The following is a 23,039-nucleotide window of genomic DNA, read 5'->3' as shown; positions in this document are numbered from 1 at the left end:
TGAGACATAATTCTGCTCACCAGATGTCTTCCAGCCCATGTGAGAATCTGCATAATTGCACCAGCTAAGAAGAAGTCACTTCAGAAGCCCACCTTGCAAACCTTGCGTCCTGAGACTTTGCACAAGTCTTTTAATGAAGCTCAAGCCTAAGCTCCATGACTCAGCTTCACTCAGCCCAGCCCTGCTCCATTAACTTTTGGAGTACTTACTGATCTCATCCTTGCACAAGCCTTTGCAGGCTAAGCCAATCTTGTTTCCTGCCTGCACAACTTACAAAGGCTTCTGTAAGCTCTGGGTCCACCACATCTCTGGATCTACAATGTTAACCTGTCATTTGCCCACCGAAGGTCCAGCTGACTGCCTCCATGCCAGAGAAAGGACCCTTACCTGGTTCTCCAGAAGAACAACTTGATTGCAGTGGAGAATGAGAGAGCCTGAGACCATCTCTGAGATGTCTTCATGCACGCCTGATTAGCCTACGATTAATTGGCTAAATTACTACTTTAAGTGGGGTAGTGACTGAGATGTGCAAGTTAACTTTGGGCTAGACACAGCTCTTTTCAAAAACTTTGTAACAAGAGTAATATACTCTGTTAAACCAGAAACTGAGAAAAATATCTATCATATATAAAACTATTGTATATGCAATGCTGCTATAATAAAAATTATTATTCACCTCAAGAAAGGTGTAGACATTATGCTCTCTTTATATGAGCATGGAGCTTATTTTATCTGATTTATATGTCAGATACCATGTAAGACTGGTTATCCCTTGCAAACTCATGGAAGAGGAGGCAGACAACACACTGGGCTCTGTAGTAGCAGTTGTAGTAGGCCTATTGCAGGTTAGTGTAGTAGGAGAGAGAATGATCTAGACAACTAAAAGATTGCTGGCCAGAGCCAGGAGGGCTGGCATGTGATTCGTAGGATTACATTAGGGTAGGCATTTAGATAAATGGCATAGTGACCACGTACCTTGTGGAAAGCAGGTAAGCAACGGTAATGATGCAAAGCAGGTCTGCAGTCAGAACTGGAGAAGAATGGGGCAGATAAGTTAAAGAGATAGGATAGAGCCGAGGACTAGGAGGAAAGCTGAGAAGCACTGCGGGAGCCTCCAGAAAAATTATCAATATAGTGGGGTATTATGTAGCACTGATGCTAGGCTATCGTTTCCCTTTAAAGTGGAAGAGGATTCCAGGCTTCTCTGAAGACCTCTTGCAGTCAGGTTCTAGTAGCAGCACACCCCACCAATTTGCAGCAGACCAGAGGCATCAGAGGAGCAGCGCATTCCACCCATTAGGAATAACACCTCAGGGCCACATTTTGAATTATGATGCCCATGGCAGAAGAAATGGGGTAGGGGGCTATTTCCCTGGAAATCAGAAAACAGTGGGGTAAGTCCCAGTTTTCAGGTATCTTCAGAATTTGGTGACCTAGGCATATGCCTGTTTTGCCTATACCTAAATCCAGCCCTGCAGCATCTACAGGATTGCAAGTGCATTAGCTCATCGGCCAACTAAGAGGAACATTTGCCTTTGACTAGGCAACTGTACCCTTGAGACTGGGGCACCTGAGCTCAGGGAGATACTGTAAGGACGCCAGACACAGTAATCTATCACTGACCTGTTAACCTTTATTCATTAATGTTTACGTGAACCAAAAACTATTTATACCAATTCTAAATAAAGTTCCATATCAAAGTTGCTTCCAAGTGTTTCTTGTTACCATACCAAGTGCACTGTTCGCTTATACTGCTGATCTGCAGGAAAGTCTGGTACAACATTGTCATATGTTTTTATGCATCACCATGATACTTTTAAGAATCAATTTTCAAATAGCCAGCAAACCTAAAAAGCAAGCAGATGTTTTTAGCATGTGCATTTTAATTTGATTTTCAAAGAAAAACTACTTGCTTCCTCTGTGAAAATTCTGCACATTAAAAGCGAGTGCTTACTTTGCACTTGGCCTTTTGTATGGGAAGCTGAGGGGGTAAAATAGCTCACATATTTATGAAAATCTTTTCCCTCCTGCTCCCTAAACATTTTCAACCAGGCTGATTTACCCAACTAAATGGCTTTGAGGATTCAGGTCAACTGTACTCCTTCATATCTCTACAAGTCACATCCAATCCTGACATTCTCCAAACGTTGTGGTCCTGTATGAGAGTAACAGGTAGCAGGATTCTGTCTGCCAATACTTGAAAGCACTATTGAGTGCAACTTAGAGGGAGAAACAGAGGATGATCCTACACCCCATTATAATGCATTTTTGTGGGGAGCATAGACTGAAAGGGACGAATGGAAGCATGGCCCATTTTCTACAACTAGTAAGAGGGACTTCCTCGTGTAAAGGGGAGTTGGCAGCTCTGTTATACTTGACAAACCTGATTCTGACATATTGCTCCCCTTCTCAATGTGTAGAGATTCAAGTCGAACCAGTACAGATGTGAATTACATCCCTGAAAAAGCCAAATCGGACAAACTGAAGAACAAAAATCACATCTAGCATGTGTTCAGATTGAACCCTTTGGGTTAATCATCTCATCTTTTTTTACCCGAGAGATATCAAGCGCAAGCTATGCTCTAGATAGGTGAGAAATAATACATACGCAGCCCATCTGTGCTTACAACAAGGATTACAATAGAAATATTAAACTAATTTATTGATCATTTCCTATGTACAAGTTTAATGATGAAACACTTTATGAAACAATTAAAAATAACTGAATTTTTTTTTTTTTTACAAACAAGTTACAGCAGGGACAATGAGAAGTAATCCAGGTTCTCACTTTTTTTTTTTTTTTTTATTGATCATGCTTTTATCTGCAAGTAGGCAGGATGGCTAGAGCTGGAATCGCTCATTTTCATAGTAATTACAAAAGAAAATCCACCCTCTAATACTGCCTGGCAGCAGGGAGACGGCTAGGACAAAACATGCCATGGCTAGACTACTAAAACATTTAGACATTGCTGTTTCAGTAGGCAGAAAGTCAACCAAAGCCTTGAGTATAAATTTAAAAATTGAATGTGTAAGTCAATAGAAGTTGTGAGGGGTGTTTCACTGCATAAAATAGTCATTCTGTAATGTCCAGATAAGGAGACAGGGAAGTGAAGCACAGAATGACTTGCTTAAGCAATAAGAGGCATCCCTGGCTATACCTGTTCACATACTGCATTATAAACAAGAAAAAATAGAACTGTACAATAACATTCAGAAAATGTTTAAACTGAATAATTTATTTCATTTATTCCTCTCTCATTGATACAGCCTGAATAATGGAAGAGTCCAAAGAACTTAGGGGGAGTATATTTATTAACCTGTGACATGTGGTATTGTATGTTATACACTGTAGCTTCCATTATTTGCGATGGGGGTACTTTACTAATAACACAGGTTGATAAATTGACCTCTTGGTTATAAAGGAGTTTCTCCTAAATATTCTCTTCTAAATCCTTTATGAAAAAAGGATAAAGAAGTTAGGCCTGTTTAGCTTAGAAAAGAGATGACTGAGGGAGATATGATAGAGGACCTTAAAACCATGAGTGGAATAGAATGGGTAAATATGAATCGGTTATTTATTCTTTCAAATAATACAAAACTAGGGGACACTCCATAAAGTTAGTAAGCAGCATATTTAAAACAAATCAGAGAAAATTCTTTTTCATTCAATGTACTCAAATCTCTGGAATTCACTGCCGGAAGATGTGGTAAAGACAGCTAGTGTAACTGGGTTTAATAAAGGTTTGGACAAGTTCTTGGAGGAAAAGTCCATAAACTGTTATTAACCAGATAGACTTGGGAGAAGCCACTACTTACCCTGAGCATTAGCAGCATGGTATCTATCTACTGGTTAGGATCCTGTCAGGTACCTGTGACCTGAATTGGCTACTGTTGGAAACAAGATACTGGGCTTGATGGATCCTCAGTTTGACTCAGTATGGTGATTCTTATGTTCTCATGTGATTATGTACTAAAACTAGGGGACACACCATGAAACTAACAACCAGAAGGTTAAAAATAAATTGTATAAAGTACTTTTTCACTCAGCGCATTAACAAACTGTGGTATCTGTTGCTAGAGGAGATGATCAAGGTGACTAGCATAGTGAGGTTTAAAAGGTTTGTCAAGTTCCTGTAGGAAAAGTTCATAATACTGTTAGCCAGGTAGACTAAAGAAAGCTATTGCTATCCCTGGGAGTAAGTTACAAGAATTTATGGGACTTGCCAGGTACTATCAGAGACAGGATGCTGGACTTGATGGACCATGGTCTGACCCAGCATGGCAATTCTTATGTTATGTTCTTGTTTTCATGTGCAAAATACTAAGCAAACCAGGCCAAAACATGGAGCTAGTGAAAATATAGAGAGAAAATTATGGATATGAGAAGACATTTATATACAAAATAGAGGTACTAGAGTAGTAATCAAAGGGGCTACCAGTGCTTCATAGGTGAAAGGCTTTTAATCAGAAAATGAAGCAACATTTAAAAGACAATAAACCAAAGTCAATTACGCCCAGTCCCCTTTTTATATTAATTTGAGATGGTGTGGAAGGAAGAGGAAACTTCTAAAAAGTGAATGACATTTCTTGAATAAGGAGTAATTTAGCACAACTATTTTTTCCTACATTGAATTTAGAATAAATAAATGTTACAAGAAGCAAAAAGAAAATAATGACCATGACATTCATGTCTCAGTCTTATTAATTTTCACTATTTTGTTCAACTAAATTCACTGGATTTTTCTATTGGGCAGTTTAGTGGAATTGAAAGGCAGTACTTAAAATAATTGTTATAAGAAAGCATAAAGTGTTTTGTTGACATTTCAGGGATAGCAATTCCTAAATATATTCTTAAAAGGGTAAGGTTGACTTTTTGCCGTAGCAGTTCTAAATCAATTTACAATGTGCTGTTATGAATAAGAGTCTTAGATTTCATTTATATTAGCAGATAAGCTGTCATATTCACTGGAACGTGTAGACATCCCAAGGTACTGCTTCAGAAACTCACTAAATCTCTTTTGGTTGTTCCATTTCCGTGCTGACTTTCGAACGCCAATGAAACCCCCGTACCTTTTCTGCATTCCCCGTGCAGGCTCCAAAAACTTTCGATAGCTATATTTCCCTTTCAGAAACCCTCCATATCTCTTAGAGATATCTTGGGATTGGCCTTGCAGGTCATGGAATACATCAGGTTCATTGGACATATGCAGTGGTGTCTCACTCCTATCAATGGTGCGATCTTCTTCTCCTTGCTCTTGTATTAAGCCACTGATTTTGGAAACTCTCTTCTCATCCTCAATTTTGCTCAGGTCAATCAATTTAGTGAGGTCTTCTAAATGCTTCAGATTGTCTTGGAACAAGCTATCCCCCATTTTTAAAGGTTTGTAAACGTTGTCTTCCATGCTATCTATGCTTAGTTGTATGGAGGTCTTTCCCAGCGCTTTCTTGCACACGTTCCAAATGACACTTGAAAAGACTTCACCTTCACATTCCACAATGCAGACCTGCAAGCACAAGAAAAGTGGCATTTATTTATTTATTTTAAAATGTTCTATTCCACTAAATGCAATACAAGTTGTTCGAGGCAGATTACAGTATAGTAACATAAATCCATGTGCATAATTTGATTTCATATTCCGGCATATAAACAAGATTTTTTAAATTAAAAATGCTAAATGATTTATACTTCTCATATACTATATTTCAGGATAGTAAAATTCTATTCCACAACATAACCTGTAGCAAAAAAATGTATTCTGCAAATACGTAAAATTCATTAACTTGTTTTTATTGTTTTGAATCAAATCAACGTGATTGGCTCACTCTTTTAAATCAGGCAATCATGAAAAAAGACATTTTTGTATTTGATAATTTATCATTTATTGAAAATTTTTATTTGATTTGATTCCCTTTTTACAAACTAGATTACAAAAAAATAGAACCTAGCAATTGATGATGCAATACTGTTTGATGTAGAAGACTTTTCTTGGAATACCAAGGAAAGGGTAGTTGACGCATGGAATGCAGTCCTGGAAGAGGTGCTGAAGACAAGAATCATATTGGAATTCAAAAGGGCATGGGATAAACACAGAGGATCTGTAATGGTTAGAGGATGGAAAAGAAGACAAGGGATAACCTATTGTAACATTTCTGAATAGGAATAACCTGCATGTTATGATTAGTGTGCATGTGGACCCTTGGCCCAAGGTGTGAGTTGATACAGCCTGTGGGGAGGAGCCCCACAGGTCCGCACCGTCAGGAGGCAAGGCTTCTTGTGTTGTTTTTGTGGTATTTGCGTCGGTTGTGCGCTGGTATGCGTCGACTATGCACCTTTTAAAGGAGGTATCGATGCAGCAATATCTGTGCGTCGATGCGTCGGCGGTTTAGCTGGTGTGCCGGATTGACGAAGCTTCGACGCACAGGCGTCCTTGCACCGATGCGCCAGACGTCTTTTGGTGTGTCGATGCGTCGTACGTCCCTTGGTGCGTTGATGCGCAGTACTTCCTCTGGTACATCGATGCTTTGTAATTTCTGAGTCGAATTGGCATGTCAAACTGCTGGCCGTCGATGCGCCACATGCATCGGTGATCCCACCGACGTATCCCCGGCACCGTGCCCCGATTTTTCACAGGTAAGCAACAGTGGGTGTTCTGACCCAAGGGGGTCTACTGAGGAGGCTCTCCTCAATGAGGGAGACCTTTTCCTTCTCTTAGGGCCTGGTGATGACCTTACCAAGGCCTCAGATGGGGCTTAGGAACCCAAAGTCCTGGCTTGAAGATCCTGTATCCTGGCTGCCCGCTGATGCTGGGCGTATGGGGACATATGTCCGCAGTCCTCACAATTTACTTGGTCATGGGAGGGACCCAGACACAAGTAACAGAGTTTGTGGCCATCGGTGGCCGACATAATCTTGCCACAAAAGCAAAATTGCTGATGATTTTCACTGGTTTCTTTCCCTTTTTTTTTTTTTTTTTTTACACAGAAGTTTCTGTCACAGGAGAGCAGAGCTCCGCATGCCAACTGCCGCGCGGAAAAAAACTGACTGAGGAGCCTGAGGTGAATCAGAGAGGATATAAGAGGGAGCACCTGGCTGAAAGACTTTGCTATACTTAGAGAGCTCCGCCACCCAGTGGCACGGAAGACGTTTCCAGACAGCATGGCTAATTCAGCTGCTTATCTACGTGAAAATAAACTTATTGAAAGCCTACTCTTCTCCCAATGGAGAAAAATGAATAGTGGAGTGCCCCAGGGATCTGTACTGGGACCACTACTTTTTAATATATTTATAAATGACCTGGAAATGGGAACAACTAGCAAGGTGATCAGATTTGATGATGACACAAAAGATCATGAGAGGTCTTGAATGAGTAGATGTGAATCGGTTATTTACACTTTCGGATAATAGAAGGACTAGGGGGCATTCCATGAAGTTAGCAAGTAGCACATTTAAGGCTAATCGGAGAAAATTCTTTTTCACTCATCGCACAATTAAGCTCTGGAATTTGTTGCCAGAGGATGTGGTTAGTGCAGTTAGTGTAGCTGGGTTCAAAAAAGGTTTGGATAAGTTCTTAGAGAAGTCCATTAACTGCTATTAATCAAGTTTACTTAGGGAATAGCCACTGCTATTAATTGCATCAGTAGCATGGGATCTTCTTGGTGTTTGGGTAATTGCCAGGTTCTCGAGGCCTGGTTTGGCCTCTGTTTAAAACAGGATGCTGGGCTTGATGGACCCTTGATCTGACCCAGCATGGCAATTTCTTATATTCTTATGTTCTTATTCAAAGTTGATAAATCACAAGAGGATTGTGAGAAATTGCAAGAGGACCTTGCAAAACTGGGACACTGGCATGGAAATGGCACAATGTAATGCACTTAAGAAAGAGTAACCCAAATTATAACTACACAGTCAAGGTTAGGAGTCACCATTCAGGAAACGGAACTAGGTGTCATTGTTCATAATATCTGAAATCTTCTACTCAGTGTGCAGCAGCAGCCATAAAAGCGAATAGAATGCTAAGAATTATTAGGAAAGAAATGGAGAATAAAACAGAGAATATTGTGTGCAGTTCTGGTCACCACATCTCAAAAAAGATATAGCAGAATTAGAAACGGTAGAGAGAAAGGCAACCAAAATGATAAAGGGGATGGAACGATTCTCCTATGAGGAAAGGCTAAAGAGGTTAGGGCTCTTCAGCCTGGAGAAGAGAGGCTGAGGGGAGATATGATAAAGGTCTATAAAATAATGAGTGGAGTGGAATGAGTAAACATTAATCAATTGTTTACTCTTTCAAAGAGTAGAAAGAGTAGGTGACATACAATGAAGTTACTAGTTGATACATTTAAAACTAATAAAAATCTTTGTTTTTTACTCAAAACATAATTAAGCTCTGGAATTCATTGCCAGAGGATGAGGTGCAAGCTATAAGTATAGCTGCGTTTAAAAAAGGTTTGGACTGGACAAGTTCCTAGAGGAAAAGTTCCCAAACCATTATTAAGGTGGAGTTGCAGAAATCCACTTTTATCCCTGGGATAAGCAGCATGGAATCAATCTGTCTATCCCATGGGATCTTATCAAGTGCTTGTGATTTGGATTGGCCACTGTTGGAAACAAGATACTAGGCTTGATGGATCTTTGGTCTGATCCAGGATAGAAATTTTATGTACTTATGTCAAGTGATTTGAATGCTAAAAGAAAGTGAAGAATTATGGCAACATAGTGCTACGGATGCACCAGTATGCAATACAAAAATCTCTATATGGATTTTTTGTTCTCATAACAGGGAGGCCTCCTCTTTCATACACCTCTGTAATTCCCCTAATTTATATTTTTCATTTTCTCGGTTGGAAAGTCTGTCCTGGCAATCATCACTAGAAAACTGCAATGGCCATTCCTATCCAAGAACCACAAATGGAAACAGAAAAACTGGGTGATGGAGCATTATATCCTCGACCTCTCTTGTATCACCTCTTTAAAAGCTGATATGGAACAGATCACAGAAAGATTTCAGAGTTCTGCTGAAATCTGTAAGTAGCTCCATATAAGAAAATAGAGCTTCCCGTAAATGTGGATGCTTTTGAATTGTCTGCAGAAACCTGTAAAATGTTGCTGGTTTGCATTGTATGTAATGCATATATGGCTTTGCTGTGTGGGGTGCAGTGCAGAAGACAAGAGGAAGCAATATTATTAATATTACCTAATTACATTTGCACAGAAGGCTTCTTCATGTTCACTGAAGTGCATAATAAAAATGTAACATGAAATACTGAAATGTAAAACAATTGTAATTGTATTGAACAGTTTATGCTGTTATTGTCTCATACTGCATACAGATTGCATCCTGAAGAAATAACAGTTCTGCTTTATCCAGTTATAAGAAAAGACCAACAGACATTGTTTAGAATTTCTTCCAGTAAATTTTAAAGATGAGTTGGAGCATAGAAAAAGGCCCAAGAGATAAGTTAACTGTCTTTCCTCTAAAATATATATTTATATTCCGTTTTGCAATAACAAGCTTTGCTTCTTTTTAATTCTGTTAGAGGATTTTAGCTAAAGGGCAGGTAGAGGCTAGCACCTCATATTAAGTCCCTCAGCCCTCACCATCTTTTTTTCAGATTTGCAAAACGATATCTCTGTTGTCACCAATGTCTGGAAAACACTCACCCACACTGCATTCAGTACTACCTCATTTAAATGAGTTCAAAGGCATTGATAGGGCTCAACTTCATAGATCTCAATGTAAAAAACTGCTAACAAAACCTAAACCAGAAATAAAATGTTAATGTTACTCTTATGTTTAAAAGGAAGTAAGAGAGATTATTATATAGGAGTTAGCAAAGTGCTGTATACATGCTGAAGTTAAAAAAAGCCCAACCCAAATGTATACTGCATGCGCAGCCTTGCCCTCACTGCCTCATGAGCAGCATGGAACTTTAAGAAGAACCATTCCCCTCACAGCGAAATGTGTGAGTTCCACAGACACAAAACAACATTCTTCACAATGCTTCTAATAGGGTACTTGAAACAGTGGGAAGTAGGAAAGTGACTTTTAAATTTCTTTTGTAATTTAAAAATTCTTTAAAAAAGTGAAAATATCAAAACGGAAACAATGATTAAAAAACAGAACAAACAGTTCAACAAGCACTTGCAAAAAAAAAATTGAACATGCATTAAAATGACACTAAATGAACAATACAAAAAGAGTTAGTGAGCTGCAGTAAAAAAATGTCCCTGATTGAACAATAAATAAGCCCCTAAGTTTGTATCTGAGGTAATTGAAGGTGAAGTAACTTGTCCAAGATCACAAGGAACATCAATGATATTTAAACCCCAGCTTCCCTGGTTTACAGCCTAGGGATGTGAATCGTGTCCTCGATCGTCTTAACGATCGATTTCGGCTGGGAGGGGGAGGGAATCGTATTGTTGCCGTTTGGGGGGGTAAAATATCGTGAAAAATCGTGAAAAATCGTGAAAAATCTAAAAATCGCAAAACCGGCACATTAAAACCCCCTAAAACCCACCCCCGACCCTTTAAATTAAATCCCCCACCCTCCCGAACCCCCCCCAAATGAGTTAAATAACCTGCGGGTCCAGCGGCGGTCCGGAACGGCAGCGGTCCGGAACGGGCTCCTGCTCCTGAATCTTGTTGTCTTCAGCCGGCGCCATTTTCCAAAATGGCGCCGAAAAATGGCGGCGGCCATAGACGAACACGATTGGACGGCAGGAGGTCCTTCCGGACCCCCGCTGGACTTTTGGCAAGTCTCGTGGGGGTCAGGAGGCCCCCCACAAGCTGGCCAAAGTTCCTGGAGGTCCAGCGGGGGTCAGGGAGCGATTTCCCGCCGCGAATCGTTTTCGTACGGAAAATGGCGCCGGCCATATGCGTATGGCCGGCGCCATTTTCCGTATGGAAAATGGCGCCGGCAGGAGATCGACTGCAGGAGGTCGTTCAGCGAGGGTTCCGGCGCCTCGCTGAACGACCTCCTGCAGTCGATCTCCTGCCGGCGCCATTTTCCGTATGGAAAATGGCGCCGGCCATACACGTATGGCCGGCGCCATTTTCCGTACGAAAACGATTCGCGGCGGGGAAATCGCTCCCTGACCCCCGCTGGACCTCCAGGAACTTTTGGCCAGCTTGTGGGGGGCCTCCTGACCCCCACGAGACTTGCCAAAAGTCCAGCGGGGGTCCGGAAGGACCTCCTGCCGTCCAATCGTGTTCGTCTATGGCCGCCGCCATTTTTCGGCGCCATTTTGGAAAATGGCGCCGGCTGAAGACAACAAGATTCAGGAGCAGGAGCCCGTTCCGGACCGCTGCCGTTCCGGACCGCCGCTGGACCCGCAGGTTATTTAACTCATTTGGGGGGGGTTCGGGATGGTGGGGGATTTAATTTAAAGGGTCGGGGGTGGGTTTTAGGGGGTTTTAGTGTGCCGGCTCACGATTCTAACGATTTATAACGATAAATCGTTAGAATCTCTATTGTATTGTGTTCCATAACGGTTTAAGACGATATTAAAATTATCGGACGATAATTTTAATCGTCCTAAAACGATTCACATCCCTATTACAGCCTGCTGCTCTAACCACTAGACTAACCCTCCACTCCATCATGATTTCTTGCAGAGCTTTGTGCCATTTTATCCTTTTTGAGTTCCAGTTTGTCATGGAGACATGGTACAGCAAAATTGCTTACCTTGTAATAGGTGTTATCCCAGGACAGCAGGATGTAGTCCTCACATATGGGTGATGACACTGACGGAGCCCTATCACGGAAAACTTTCTGTCAAAGTTTCTAGAAACTTTTGACTGGCATACTGAGCCCACTGAGCATGCCCAGCATGCCATGATCCCTCGAGTCACAGGGGTCTCCCTTCAGTCTCGTACGTAGCAATGAGCGTTAACAAAAATAAAATAATAAAACGTATCAGACCCAACTCCGCGGGGTGGCGGGTGGGTTTCGCGAGGACTACATCCTGCTGTCCTGGGATAACACCTATTACAAGGTAAGCAAGTTTGCTTTATCCCAGGACAAGCAGGATGCTAGTCCTCACATATGGGTGATTAACAAGCTATAAGCTGAGTCATTTTGTAGTGAACCAACACTGAAGTATTGTTGGAGAAAATGAGGCAACCTAAAATCATAGCAGGTTGGATGTAGAAGGAGCTGGGATTATACTGGAAACAAGTTATTTAAAACAGATTGTCCGTAAGCTGAATCTTGTCTTCCTTCTTTATCCAAACAGTATTGAGCTGCAAAAGTGTGAAGAGAACTCCATGTTTCAGCTTTACATGTGTAAAGAATTGGCACTGAACGATTTGTGCTACTGAGGTTGACATTGCTCTTACTGAATGCGCCTTTACTCGTCCTTGGAGAGGAAGGCCTGCTTTTTCATAGCAGAACTCTATACAATCTGCTAGCCAGTTAGAGAGAGTTTGTTTGCTCACCGGATTACCCGGTTTGTTTGGATCAAAAGAAACAAAGAGTTGAGTGGATTTCCTGTGGACTGCAGTGCGGTCTAAATAGTATGCTAGCGCTCGTTTATAGTCCAAGGTATGTAAAGCCTTCTCACCTTGGTGAGAATGAGGTCTTGGGAAGAATGTGGGCAAAACTATGGATTGATTCAAATGGAATTCCGTAACTACCTTGGGAAGGAATTTTGGATGTGTACGGAGTACCACTCGGTCATGGAGGAATTTTGTATACGGTGAATATGTGACAAGTACTTGTAACTCACTAACCCTTTCTAGCAGATGTAATGGCTATTAGGAAGATAGTCTTCCATGTGAGAAATTTAACATCGCAGGAATTCATGGGTTCAAAAGGAGAACGCATGAGTCTTGTTAGCACGAAATTAAGGTCCTATTCTGTTACTGGTGGCCGTATTGGTGGTTTAAGGTGAATTAAACCTCTCATAAATCTACTGACAAGAGGTTGCACGGATACTGGTGCATCCCCTATTGTATGATGGTAAGCTGAGATTGCACTTAAGTGTACTCTTACAGACGAGGTCTGGAGGCCAGAGTCTGAAAGGTGCCATAGATAGTCTAGTAAGGACGTTATGGGGCAGGAAAAAGGGTAAATGTCTTTTTGTGTACACCACAAGATGAATCTTTTCCACTTCGAAGAATAGTTTTTTCGTGTGGAAGGTTTACGTGAAGCTATAAGCACTTGAGAGACATTAGTTGAAAGATTGAGTGGTTGTAAGATCAAGATTTCAACATCCAGGCTGTCAGAGATAGGGATTGAAGGTTGGGATGGCGCAACCTGCCCTGGTCCTGAGTTATGAGAGTGGGTGCTGTGCCCAGGCGAATTGGCTCTGATCGATAGGTCGAGAAGTATGGGAAACCACATTTGTCGAGGCCAATATGGGGCTATGAGTGTCATGGACCCCTTGTCCTGTTGTAGCTTCACTAGAGTTTTGGTTATTAGCGGTATCGGTGGGTACGCGTATAGAAGACCTGAGTTCCAAGGGCGAGCAAAGGCGTCCTTGGCTGACTGGTGTTTCTGTTTGTGCAGGGAGCAGAACCTGTCCACTTTGTGATTCAAGTCGGATGCAAATAGGTCTATTGTTGGTTGACCCCAACGTTGAAATATCCTGGTCGCTACTAAGGGATCCAGGGACCATTCGTGAGGTTGGAACTGACGACTGAGGCAATCTGCAACTATGTTGTGAATGCCCGCTAGATAACTGGCCCGGAGAAATATGGAGTGTACCAGGGCCCAGTACCAAATCTGTGCGGCTTCTTGACAAAGGAGATACAAGCCCGTACCTTCTTGTTTGTTCAAATACCACAAGGCAACTGTGTTGTCCGTCTGCACAAGTACAGTTTTGTGTGAAAGGCAGTCCTTGAACGCATGTAGAGCATAACATATAGCTCATGGCTCTGGGAAATTGATTTGAAATGTTGCTTCGAGTTTTGTCCAAGTAACCTGGGTTTGGAGATTGTTTATGTGAGCTCCCCAACCTAAGATGGATGCATCTGTAGTTAAAGTTATCTGTGGAGCTGGTTGTTGGAAGAGTAGGCCCTTGCGCAAGTTGTCCCTGTTTTGCCCACCAAAGGAGAAAGGAACGTAGCTGGTGGGTTATTTGAACTGGAGACAACAGTGGTTGAATATATCCATTATGATCTCAATGTCCATTGGGATATTCTCATGACTAATCTGGCCATAGGAGTGACATGAACTGTGGAGGCCATGTGACCTAGTAGAGTTAGAAACTGATGAGCTGTCGCTTGTTTCAGGAAGCGTAGCTCATTTGCTAATGAGGAGAGTGTTTCCGCCTGATCTTCGGGTAGGAATGCTCTTGATAGTATGGTGTTCAACTCTGCTCCGATGAATTGTAGTAGGTGAGACGGAAAGAGATGGGACTTTTGGTAATTGATGAGAAAACCCATCGAGTGGAGTAGATTGATTGTTAGTTTGAGAGAAGCAAGAGCTCCTTGTTGAGATTGATTTCTGATGAGCCAGTTGTCCAGGTAGGGAAAAACGTGTACACTTTCCTTGTGTAAGCATGCCGCTACTACTGCTAGGCATTTCGTGAACACTCTGGGTGCTGAGGCAAGTGCGAAAGGTAGAACCCTGTATTGGAAACGCTGATGACCCACCAGGAAATGCAGATAATTGCGATGAGGGAATATTGGAATGTGAGCGTAAGCGTCTTGTAGATCCAGAGAACAGAGCCAGTCTCCTGTCTGAAGAAGGGGAAGCAAGGTGCCCAAAGAGACCATCCTGAATTTCTCTTTTTGTAGAAATTTGTTGAGATTTCAGAGGTCTAGGATAGGACGTAGGCCTCCTGTTTTCTTTGGAATGAGGAAAAAGTGGGAGTAGAATCCTCTGCCCTGCTGAGGCTGGGGTACCAGTTCTACTGCTCTGGCACTCAGAAGGGTAGATAATTCTGCTTGGAGGAGAGAGATGTGATCTGTGTTTGTCTAAAGAGAATTTGGTGAAGAGTCTTTTGGAATTGATAGGAAATTGAGTTGATAACCTCATGATATTATGGAGAGTACCCATTGGTTCGTTGTTATCCTTAACCAATGGTTGTAGTAGAAGGAGACGACCTCCTACTGGTATGGTTGGGTTGGGGTTGCTGAGTTGGCTGCTGTTCTCTGACCTTATCTCAAAAACCTGCAGCTGGGCCTGTTTGCGCTGGCGGTTGAGGTCTAGCGGTTCTAGGTTGTCTGGGCTGAGATCTTTGTTGTGAACGGGAAGATCTGCCCCTAGGTGCTGGTGGATAGTACCTTCTTGGCCTGTAGTACAGCTTTCTGGTATCCTTTCTTGGTTGACGATGTGACACTGAAGAAGAGTCTTGTGGGACAGCAGATAACTGACACGGTATCTCTGTATGTTCTTTAAGTTGGGCTACTGCATCCTGAACCTTTGATCCAAAAAGGTTGTCGCCCACACAAGGAAAGTCCACCAACTTATCTTGTACCTCAGGCCTAGGTCACAGGCTTTAACCAGGCCCAACGGCGTGCACTGATCCCAGAAGCTGCAACTCTTGAAGAAGTTTCAAAGCTGTTGTATGCAGCATGAACCTCATGCTTTCCAGCTTATAGTCCTTTATGGACAATTGCATTAGCTGCATCCTGGTATTGCTGAGGTAGGGAGTCAGCGAGCTGCTGCATTTGTTTCCAGAGATTTCTCTGGTACTGCGTCATGTAAAGTTGGTAAGACGTTATTCTGGAGTTAAGCATTGCTCCTTGGAAGACTTTCCTTCCTAGAGAGTCTAGGGGTCTGTGATCCTTCCCTGGTGGGGTAGACGAATGAGGTCGTACTCTTTTAGATTTTTTCTGAGCCGACTCAACCACTACTGATTGGTGTGGTAGTTGTGCCCTTTGATTACCAGGGATGTGCTGTACTAGATATGTGGTGTCCATTCTTCTATTGACTGGCTGGACTGAACATGGATGTTCCCACAATCTATGTTGTAACTCTACCAGGACCTCATGAATAGGGATGGCTAGGACTTCCTTAGGGGGATCCACAAATTGAAGAACCTCCAAAGTTTGCTGTCTTGTATCCTCCTCAGACACTAATTTAAAAGGGATTGTGTCTGCCATATCTTTTATAAAAGTGGTAAAGGATAAATCTCTGGAGGAGACTTCTTTCTTCCTTCAGGAGGAGATGGTTCAGACATAAAACTTTCTGATGATGAATCTGTGTTTCTATCCTCCCAGGAGTCATATAATGTATATTTGGAAGGAGAAGCAGGAGAAGACCTCGGTGGTATTGATGGTACAACTAGTCTGGACAGTCCTGAAGGTCCTGGTTGAGGTTCATATAGTGGGGACAGACCAGAAGTATCTCCTATACCTGCTGGCTTAGTAGGGATAGGTTGTGATGGCATAGCACCGATGACAGCATCGAGTTTTTCCATTATTGGTTGAAAAATCGATGCATCTGGTTGTATTGGAGTCCCTGGTATGGGAACGGCATCGGGAATGGTGATGGTATTGGTGATGGCATCGGTGTTGGTCCCGGCATCGGTGCTGGTCCCGGCATCGGTATAGGCACCGGTGTCAGCACGGGCACCAGCATCGACAATGGTGTCAGCTTCGGTGAGGGCACCGGCATCGGAGGAGTCATCAGTGTTGATGGATGTAAGTCCTGAAGTGCTTCTCGCACTGCCTGGCGGATGAATCCGCTCAGTTCCTCTGTTATAGCTGTTGCAGGCAGAGCAGCTATAAGTGGTGGCAGTGAAGGCGTCATTGGCTCTGCCACAGGGCCCTGTGGTGGCTCGATGTCCGGCACCTCTAGAGGTGGGGAACGCCTTGGTGTAGCAGGCCTCGGTGATTCCTGTAGATGAGGTCTCTTGGCTCCTGGCTGTTCCGGTGATAAACAGGGCATCCAGAATCAAGGAAATGTTGATGCCAATGTCAATGTTTTAGACGATGTTCGGTGGCTTTTCAAGCCTGGACGTTGATTTTGTCGATGCCGCAGACAGGGTCGGTGACAATCGGTCTCCCGAACCCTCCACTCGACGTTTTTTAATAATCAAACGTTTCGACGCTCCGGCTGGAGACGAATGGGTGGAAGTCGACGTGGAAGGCAGTAATTGGATGTGGAAAAGGTGTTCCATCTTTTCCTGACGTGCCTTTCTTCCTTGGCGGTCATTTCCGCGCATTTTGGACTCGACAAAACGTCATGGGATTGCCCTAAACATAATACACACTCAAGGTGTGGATCAGTAATCGACATAGTTCGATTACATTTAGGGCATTTTTTAAATACTGTGGCCATGATAACCAGGACAGCCATCGATGGCTATCTGACCAAAACTTTTTGAACTCGAATGGAGTCGAAAAAAGAAATTAACTCACCGGCCGGTGGTTGAAGAGAGACCCCGATGTGGGGAATGAGAAAAGAGGGATTTTAAATTTGTTTCTAGACAAAGTTGTGTGAAGAAGTTCACACAGGGCTCCTTCACCACGATGCTAACTGCAACGCGGAAAAACGAAGACTGAAGGGAGAACCCTGTGGCTTGAGGGATCATGGCATGCTGGGCATGCTCAGTGGGCTCAGTATGCCAGTCAAACGTTTCTAGAAACTTTGACAGAAAGTTTTCCGTGATAGGGCTCTGTCAGTGATGTCACCCATATGTGAGGACTAGCATCCTGCTTGTCCTGGGATAAATGAAAAACCATGACTGGGGTATAGTTATACTGGGCTACAATCTATTCAGAAAAGATTGGGTAGAAAGGAAGGAGATGTAGCACTTTATATAAAATTAATATCAAAGCACCAGAATCTGGAAAGGAGAAGGAATTGTGGATTAATCTGGGAAGAGTATATGGACATCTATTTATTATTGTGCAAAAGTATATGAGACATATTAATAAAGAGGACTGTGCAAAGTAGTTCAAACACATAGAAGATTAATTGATGACAGCATGTTCAAAATGCAAACACCAAATACTATAATCCCCCGACATGGATTGTATTCTGCTAGGGCTTTGTTGGGAGGGATATGTGAAGGAGTGGCTCTACTTCCCTTCTTTTAACCTGACTCTTCCTCTTCTGCGGGTTATTTATGTGATTTGATCTCCTTGCCCTTGCTGTATGTGGGAAAAGGCTCTTAGAATATTGATGACATATATTTCAATATTGTTGCTTGCATTTGGCAATCCCTTTGAGAAGCCCCATTGGTTGCACATGGATTGTCTATTGTAGCATATTTACTTACTGATCTTCATGTTTTGTAATTGAATACTGTAAAACCTCAATCATGCAGTGGTCACTATTCTCACTATTTACAACAATCCCCGCAATCCTGGCCTGTGAAGCTTCCTTTCCTCCCTTGAAGCTATGGGTTCCAACAAATTGGGTGAACTCCCCCACACACAAAGCTGGCCACACCCTAGATCTGATTTTTATCAACTCACCTATTAACATTAGTAACCCCCCGTCATGCATGGCAGTCCCATGGTCAGATCACTCCCCCTGATTCAGACTAAACTTACCCTTCCACAAAGTTCCCCTGCCTTGCACATCAGCCCATATCTTTCAAATATCGCAAAACCTGTACTGTAGATACCATCACACAAGCCTGCACTGACATAGACAATCAAATTGACCTCTCATCCCCAGATAACGCCTTCTCCACTTGGGTCAATATCACCCTTAGCATTGCCAATAAACATTGCCCACTAATAACGAAAAATGTCAACCCGAACCGTAGAAATAGAAAACCCTGGTACCACACCTGACCTCAGAATCTTAAAACTCAGCTCAGAGCTGCTGAAAGGTCCTGGCGTAAACACCAATCCTCCACAACCAAAACAATCTATTACCAACGCATGCACGAATATAGAAATTCCATCCTACAAACTAAACGTGAATACTACGCCAAAAAAATACATGGGCTGCAACATAACCCCAAGGCCCTTTTCTCTATGGTTGCTGACCTAACCTCTGCCGCTCACACACAACAACCAGCAAATTCCTCTAAAAATCGTTGCAATGAGTTAGCACACTTCTTTAAAAATAAAGTCTCCTCCATCACAGCACAGTTCTCTCACAATAATTGCAATACACTCTTCCTACTCTCTGCTCTTCAGTCTCCCCTCTCCTCCTTTGACTCCTCTTCCTCCCTGGAAGTAGAGAACATCCTAAAAAAAATGAAACCTTCATCTCATCACTCTGAAACTATCCCATCTAAACTTCCTTCTCTCTATACCCAAGGTGATCGCCAAACACTATCGAATATTCTTAAACTGCTCCCTAGAGCATGGCACTGTCTCTAATTTTTCCTCAACACAAGCCGTAGTGAAACCGCTACTCAAATAACCCAATCTTGACCCCGCCACTTTGTCTAATTACAGACCGGTTTCCAACCTACCCCTTCTGGCTAAAATCCTTGAAAAACTAGTTAACTCTCGCCTTTCCGATCACCTTGAACAAAACAATATTCTCCCGTCCACCCAGCATGGTTTCAGGAATCATTAAGTACTGAAACTTTACTGCTCTCCCTCTACGACACCCTCATCAGAGGAACCGACTCAGGATCCTCTTATTTGATTGCCATGCTTGACATCTCCGCTGCGTTCGACACAGTCAATCACGATGTCCTCCTCAACATCCTCAGGAGTATTGGGATCACTGGCAATGCTCTCGCCTGGATACAATCGTATCTCAACATCGCACTTTTACTGTCATAGTGGATAACAACGAATCCGACCCCATCAGTCTCCCCCAAGGTGTGCCCCAAGGTTCTTCCCTCTCCTCTACCCTCTTTAATATATACATGCTTCCCCTTACCACTCTTCTCTCCAACCTTCACATCAAGCATTTCATTTATGCTGACGATGTGCAAATCATTTTCCCCTTCTCTGACACCCTCCAAAGTGCTCTACAAAAATGGGAATCCTGCCTTTCCTCCATCAATCAACTCCTCACTGACATGCACCTGGCTCTAAATCCCAACATGACCGAACTTTTAATCATCTCTAATAAGCAACCGCTTCCAGCCATCCCACATACATACTCAGCCACCACTTTCCCCGTGCACATTCGCAATCTAGGTGTCCTTATTGATAATCATCTTACGTTTAAACCATTCATTAAATCTATCATAAAGGAATGCTATTTTAAGCTTCAACACGATAAAAAAAACTCAGACCCCTGCTACACTTCTCTGACTTCCGTACAGTACTCCAGCCTATTATTTTGTCTAAAATAGACTACTGTAACGCACTCCTTCTTGGCATCCCTGCAACACACATCAAGCCATTACAACTATTACAAAACGCCGCCGCTCGTATACTGTCAAATTCTAAAAAAAGAGACCATATTACTCCCACACTTATCGAACTACATTGGCTCCCAATACACTCACGAATACTTTATAAAGTACTCTCCCTCATCCACAAAAGTCTGTTAAACTCAAACCTCAATTGGATCAACCCCCCCTCCTCCCCCCGTACCTCCAACAGACCCACCCACCCAGCCTCCAAGGAACCCTACGTCCCCAATCCATCAAATCATTCAAACTCTCCTCCACTATTAGCAGAGCGTTTTCTCTCGCCAGCCCCACCGTATGGAACTCCTTGCCTCATGACATACGCATGGAGACCTACACTCCCAAATTCAAGAAAAAACTGAAAACCTGGCTTTTCCAGCAAGCCCACCCCATATCACCACCCACTACATAAAACTCCTCTGTAAACTACTCTCCGATCTATGACTAGGAATGCTTTACGACCACTGATTCTTGTACATTGTTACTTATGTTTATAGTTTTTTGTACCTATTTATTGATTTATTGAGTTTGCGTTGCCTTTCAATATTATCTACTCTCCTTGTTAATTGTATTTTTATCTGTTATATGTAAGGGCTCTGCCCAAAAGTTCTTGTTTTTTGTAAACCGATGCGATGTGCGAACGGCTATCGGTATAAAAGAGACTTTAAATAAATAAATAATAATAAATAAACCATGCAGTGGTCACTATTCTCACTATTTACAACAATGTGAACGATGTTGGATTTTTACACAGAATACCTTACATCTGATTGGTCTAAACCAGGAAATAGAATAGGCTGTCTTCTTTTGAATTGTTTCCTTTATTTTTCGTGTCTTTGTGTCAATGCTTTCTAGGATTTTGAAACTTTGTTTATATACTGTATTTAAGTTCTGTATTTTTTATTTCGGGTCTTATTTAATTGATATACAGTTTAAAGTTCTTTGGCTTATTAATGCTTTTTATTTGATCTGATGGTTGTTTTATTGTTTTTGAGTTTTATCTTCATTGGCTGTTTCTTCTTTTTTTCTATTGGTCATCCTTGATCATGTGATTTTTTTGCCACATTATTTGAAGATCCTTTAAATGCTTAGCATCCTTTCCTTTATGTTATTATGCTGACAGACTGAATTCTAATGTTTAAATTGGTTGTTCTCTATGAAGATATCTCATGTTTACCACTGAATCAAGTATGAATTATAATAGCCAAGAAAATGACATGCCCCAAGCACTGTCACAGCAAAAGACTTTATGCAGGTGAACTTTAAAACTGCACTGTCTCAGTGGAAAATGAAGAACTTTTGCCCTGATACACTGAAGGATAATTTACCAGATCTGACTGTTTGTAAACGTCTCTCCAAACAAGACAATATAAAAGGAATTGGCAAAAAAATAAGAAAGGTAAGGTGGAAACTAAGATCAGACAGTAAATGTAAAAAAAATAAATTACTTTACTGATTGGCTCATGTAATCTTTGGGAATGTGCAAGAGTAGCACTTTCTCTATGCGGATCTCACAATGTACGAGATCAGCATGGAGGAACTGGAAGCCCACGGGGCTTGCACAGAGGAGGCAGCAGAATGGGCTTCAGTGCCAGAAGCAGCAATCAGCACCTCCCCAATAGCCACGCGGCAGCAGTGACAGTGGCAGCAGAGGAACGAGAGAGGCTCTGAGGTTGCTGGCAAAAGAAAGAGAGGGGGTCTCTGCCTTTAGTGTGTGCATTTGTATGAATGAGAGTCTGCCTGGGGGTGTATGTGTGTGAATGCATGGGTGCCTGCCTGAGGGTGTGTCTGTGTATGAGATTGAATGGGTGTCTTCCTGGGGTTTGTATGTGTGAGAATAGGTGCCTGCCTGTGTGTGGTGTATGAGTGTGTATGAGAATAAATTTGTGCTTGCCTGGGGGTCTGTGTGTGTGAGAATGAATGTGTGCATGCCTGGGGGATGGGGAGGGAGTGGTGTGAAAATGAATGGGAGCCTGCCTGGGGTTCAGTGTGAGAATGACTGGGAGCTTGCCTGGGTGTGTGTGTTTGTGTGTATGTGAGGGAGCCAGTGAGAGCTTGAGTGTGTATGAGAAAATTCAGGGGACTAAGAGTGAGTGTGTGTGTGTGTGTGGGTGTGTGTGTGTGTGTGGAGGGGGGGTGTGGAGGGGGAGAGAGTGTCTTACAGCCTGAGAGTGTGTCAGTGTCTGTGAGAGCGAAAGGTTATGGTTGGGTATAAGAGCATGAATGTTATGTATGTGACAGTGTATATGTGAGAGAGAATGGACATGTGAGTATGTGTGAGAAAGAGAGAATAACCTCCTAATCCGCGACAATATCAGGGTGACTGGAAATCAAGAGCTCCCATGTATGGACAGCAGGGGCTTTTTAAAATCCTTATTAGTTTTAATTATTGTGTGTTATTTGATATATGTGCTATTTTGAAATTCTTCTGTCTAGAGACACCACAGATTTTCTGTGACCTTAAGCATTAGTACAAGAAGGATTCCGGGGTGGGAAGGGGGGGGGGGATGCTGGAGAGGCACACAAATGCATTGGCCCCCAGGTGCTGGAGACCCTTGGTACACCACTGGGTGCGGGTCATATGGGGCCACAAGCGGTGGCAAAGAGGAGTGGAGATTTGACAGGCCGCAAGCAGTGCCCTGCCTGCTCGCGACCCAGAAAACCACACAGTCAGCGGGTGTGATCGAGAATGAGGTAGGAGTCGGGGCCGAGACCAGGGTGTGGCGGTGCAACCGGGGGGGGCGCAAGGGAGAAGGCTCGCCTAGGGCGCCAAATCCCCTTGCACCGGCCCTGCTGTGCAGGTTGTCAC

At 42.8% G+C, this 23,039-nt stretch overlaps 1 protein-coding gene across 1 annotated transcript in view; it reads right to left on the bottom strand.

Moving 5' to 3' along the window:
* Nucleotides 1–3,939: 3,939 nt before the first annotated feature.
* Nucleotides 3,940–23,039, bottom strand: part of PNOC (prepronociceptin) — a 67,969-nt gene continuing 48,869 nt past the window's right edge. The window contains exon 2 of the mRNA XM_029596897.1: nucleotides 3,940–5,504. Within this exon, the coding sequence (XP_029452757.1) occupies nucleotides 4,926–5,504 (579 nt within the window). The 3' untranslated portion in view covers nucleotides 3,940–4,925. The remainder of the gene's footprint in view (nucleotides 5,505–23,039) is intronic.

The sequence above is a fragment of the Rhinatrema bivittatum genome, chromosome 3, assembly GCF_901001135.1.
Source record: "Rhinatrema bivittatum chromosome 3, aRhiBiv1.1, whole genome shotgun sequence".
Classification (NCBI taxonomy): Eukaryota; Metazoa; Chordata; class Amphibia; order Gymnophiona; family Rhinatrematidae; genus Rhinatrema; species Rhinatrema bivittatum.
This window is presented reverse-complemented; position numbering and strand designations above follow the sequence as displayed.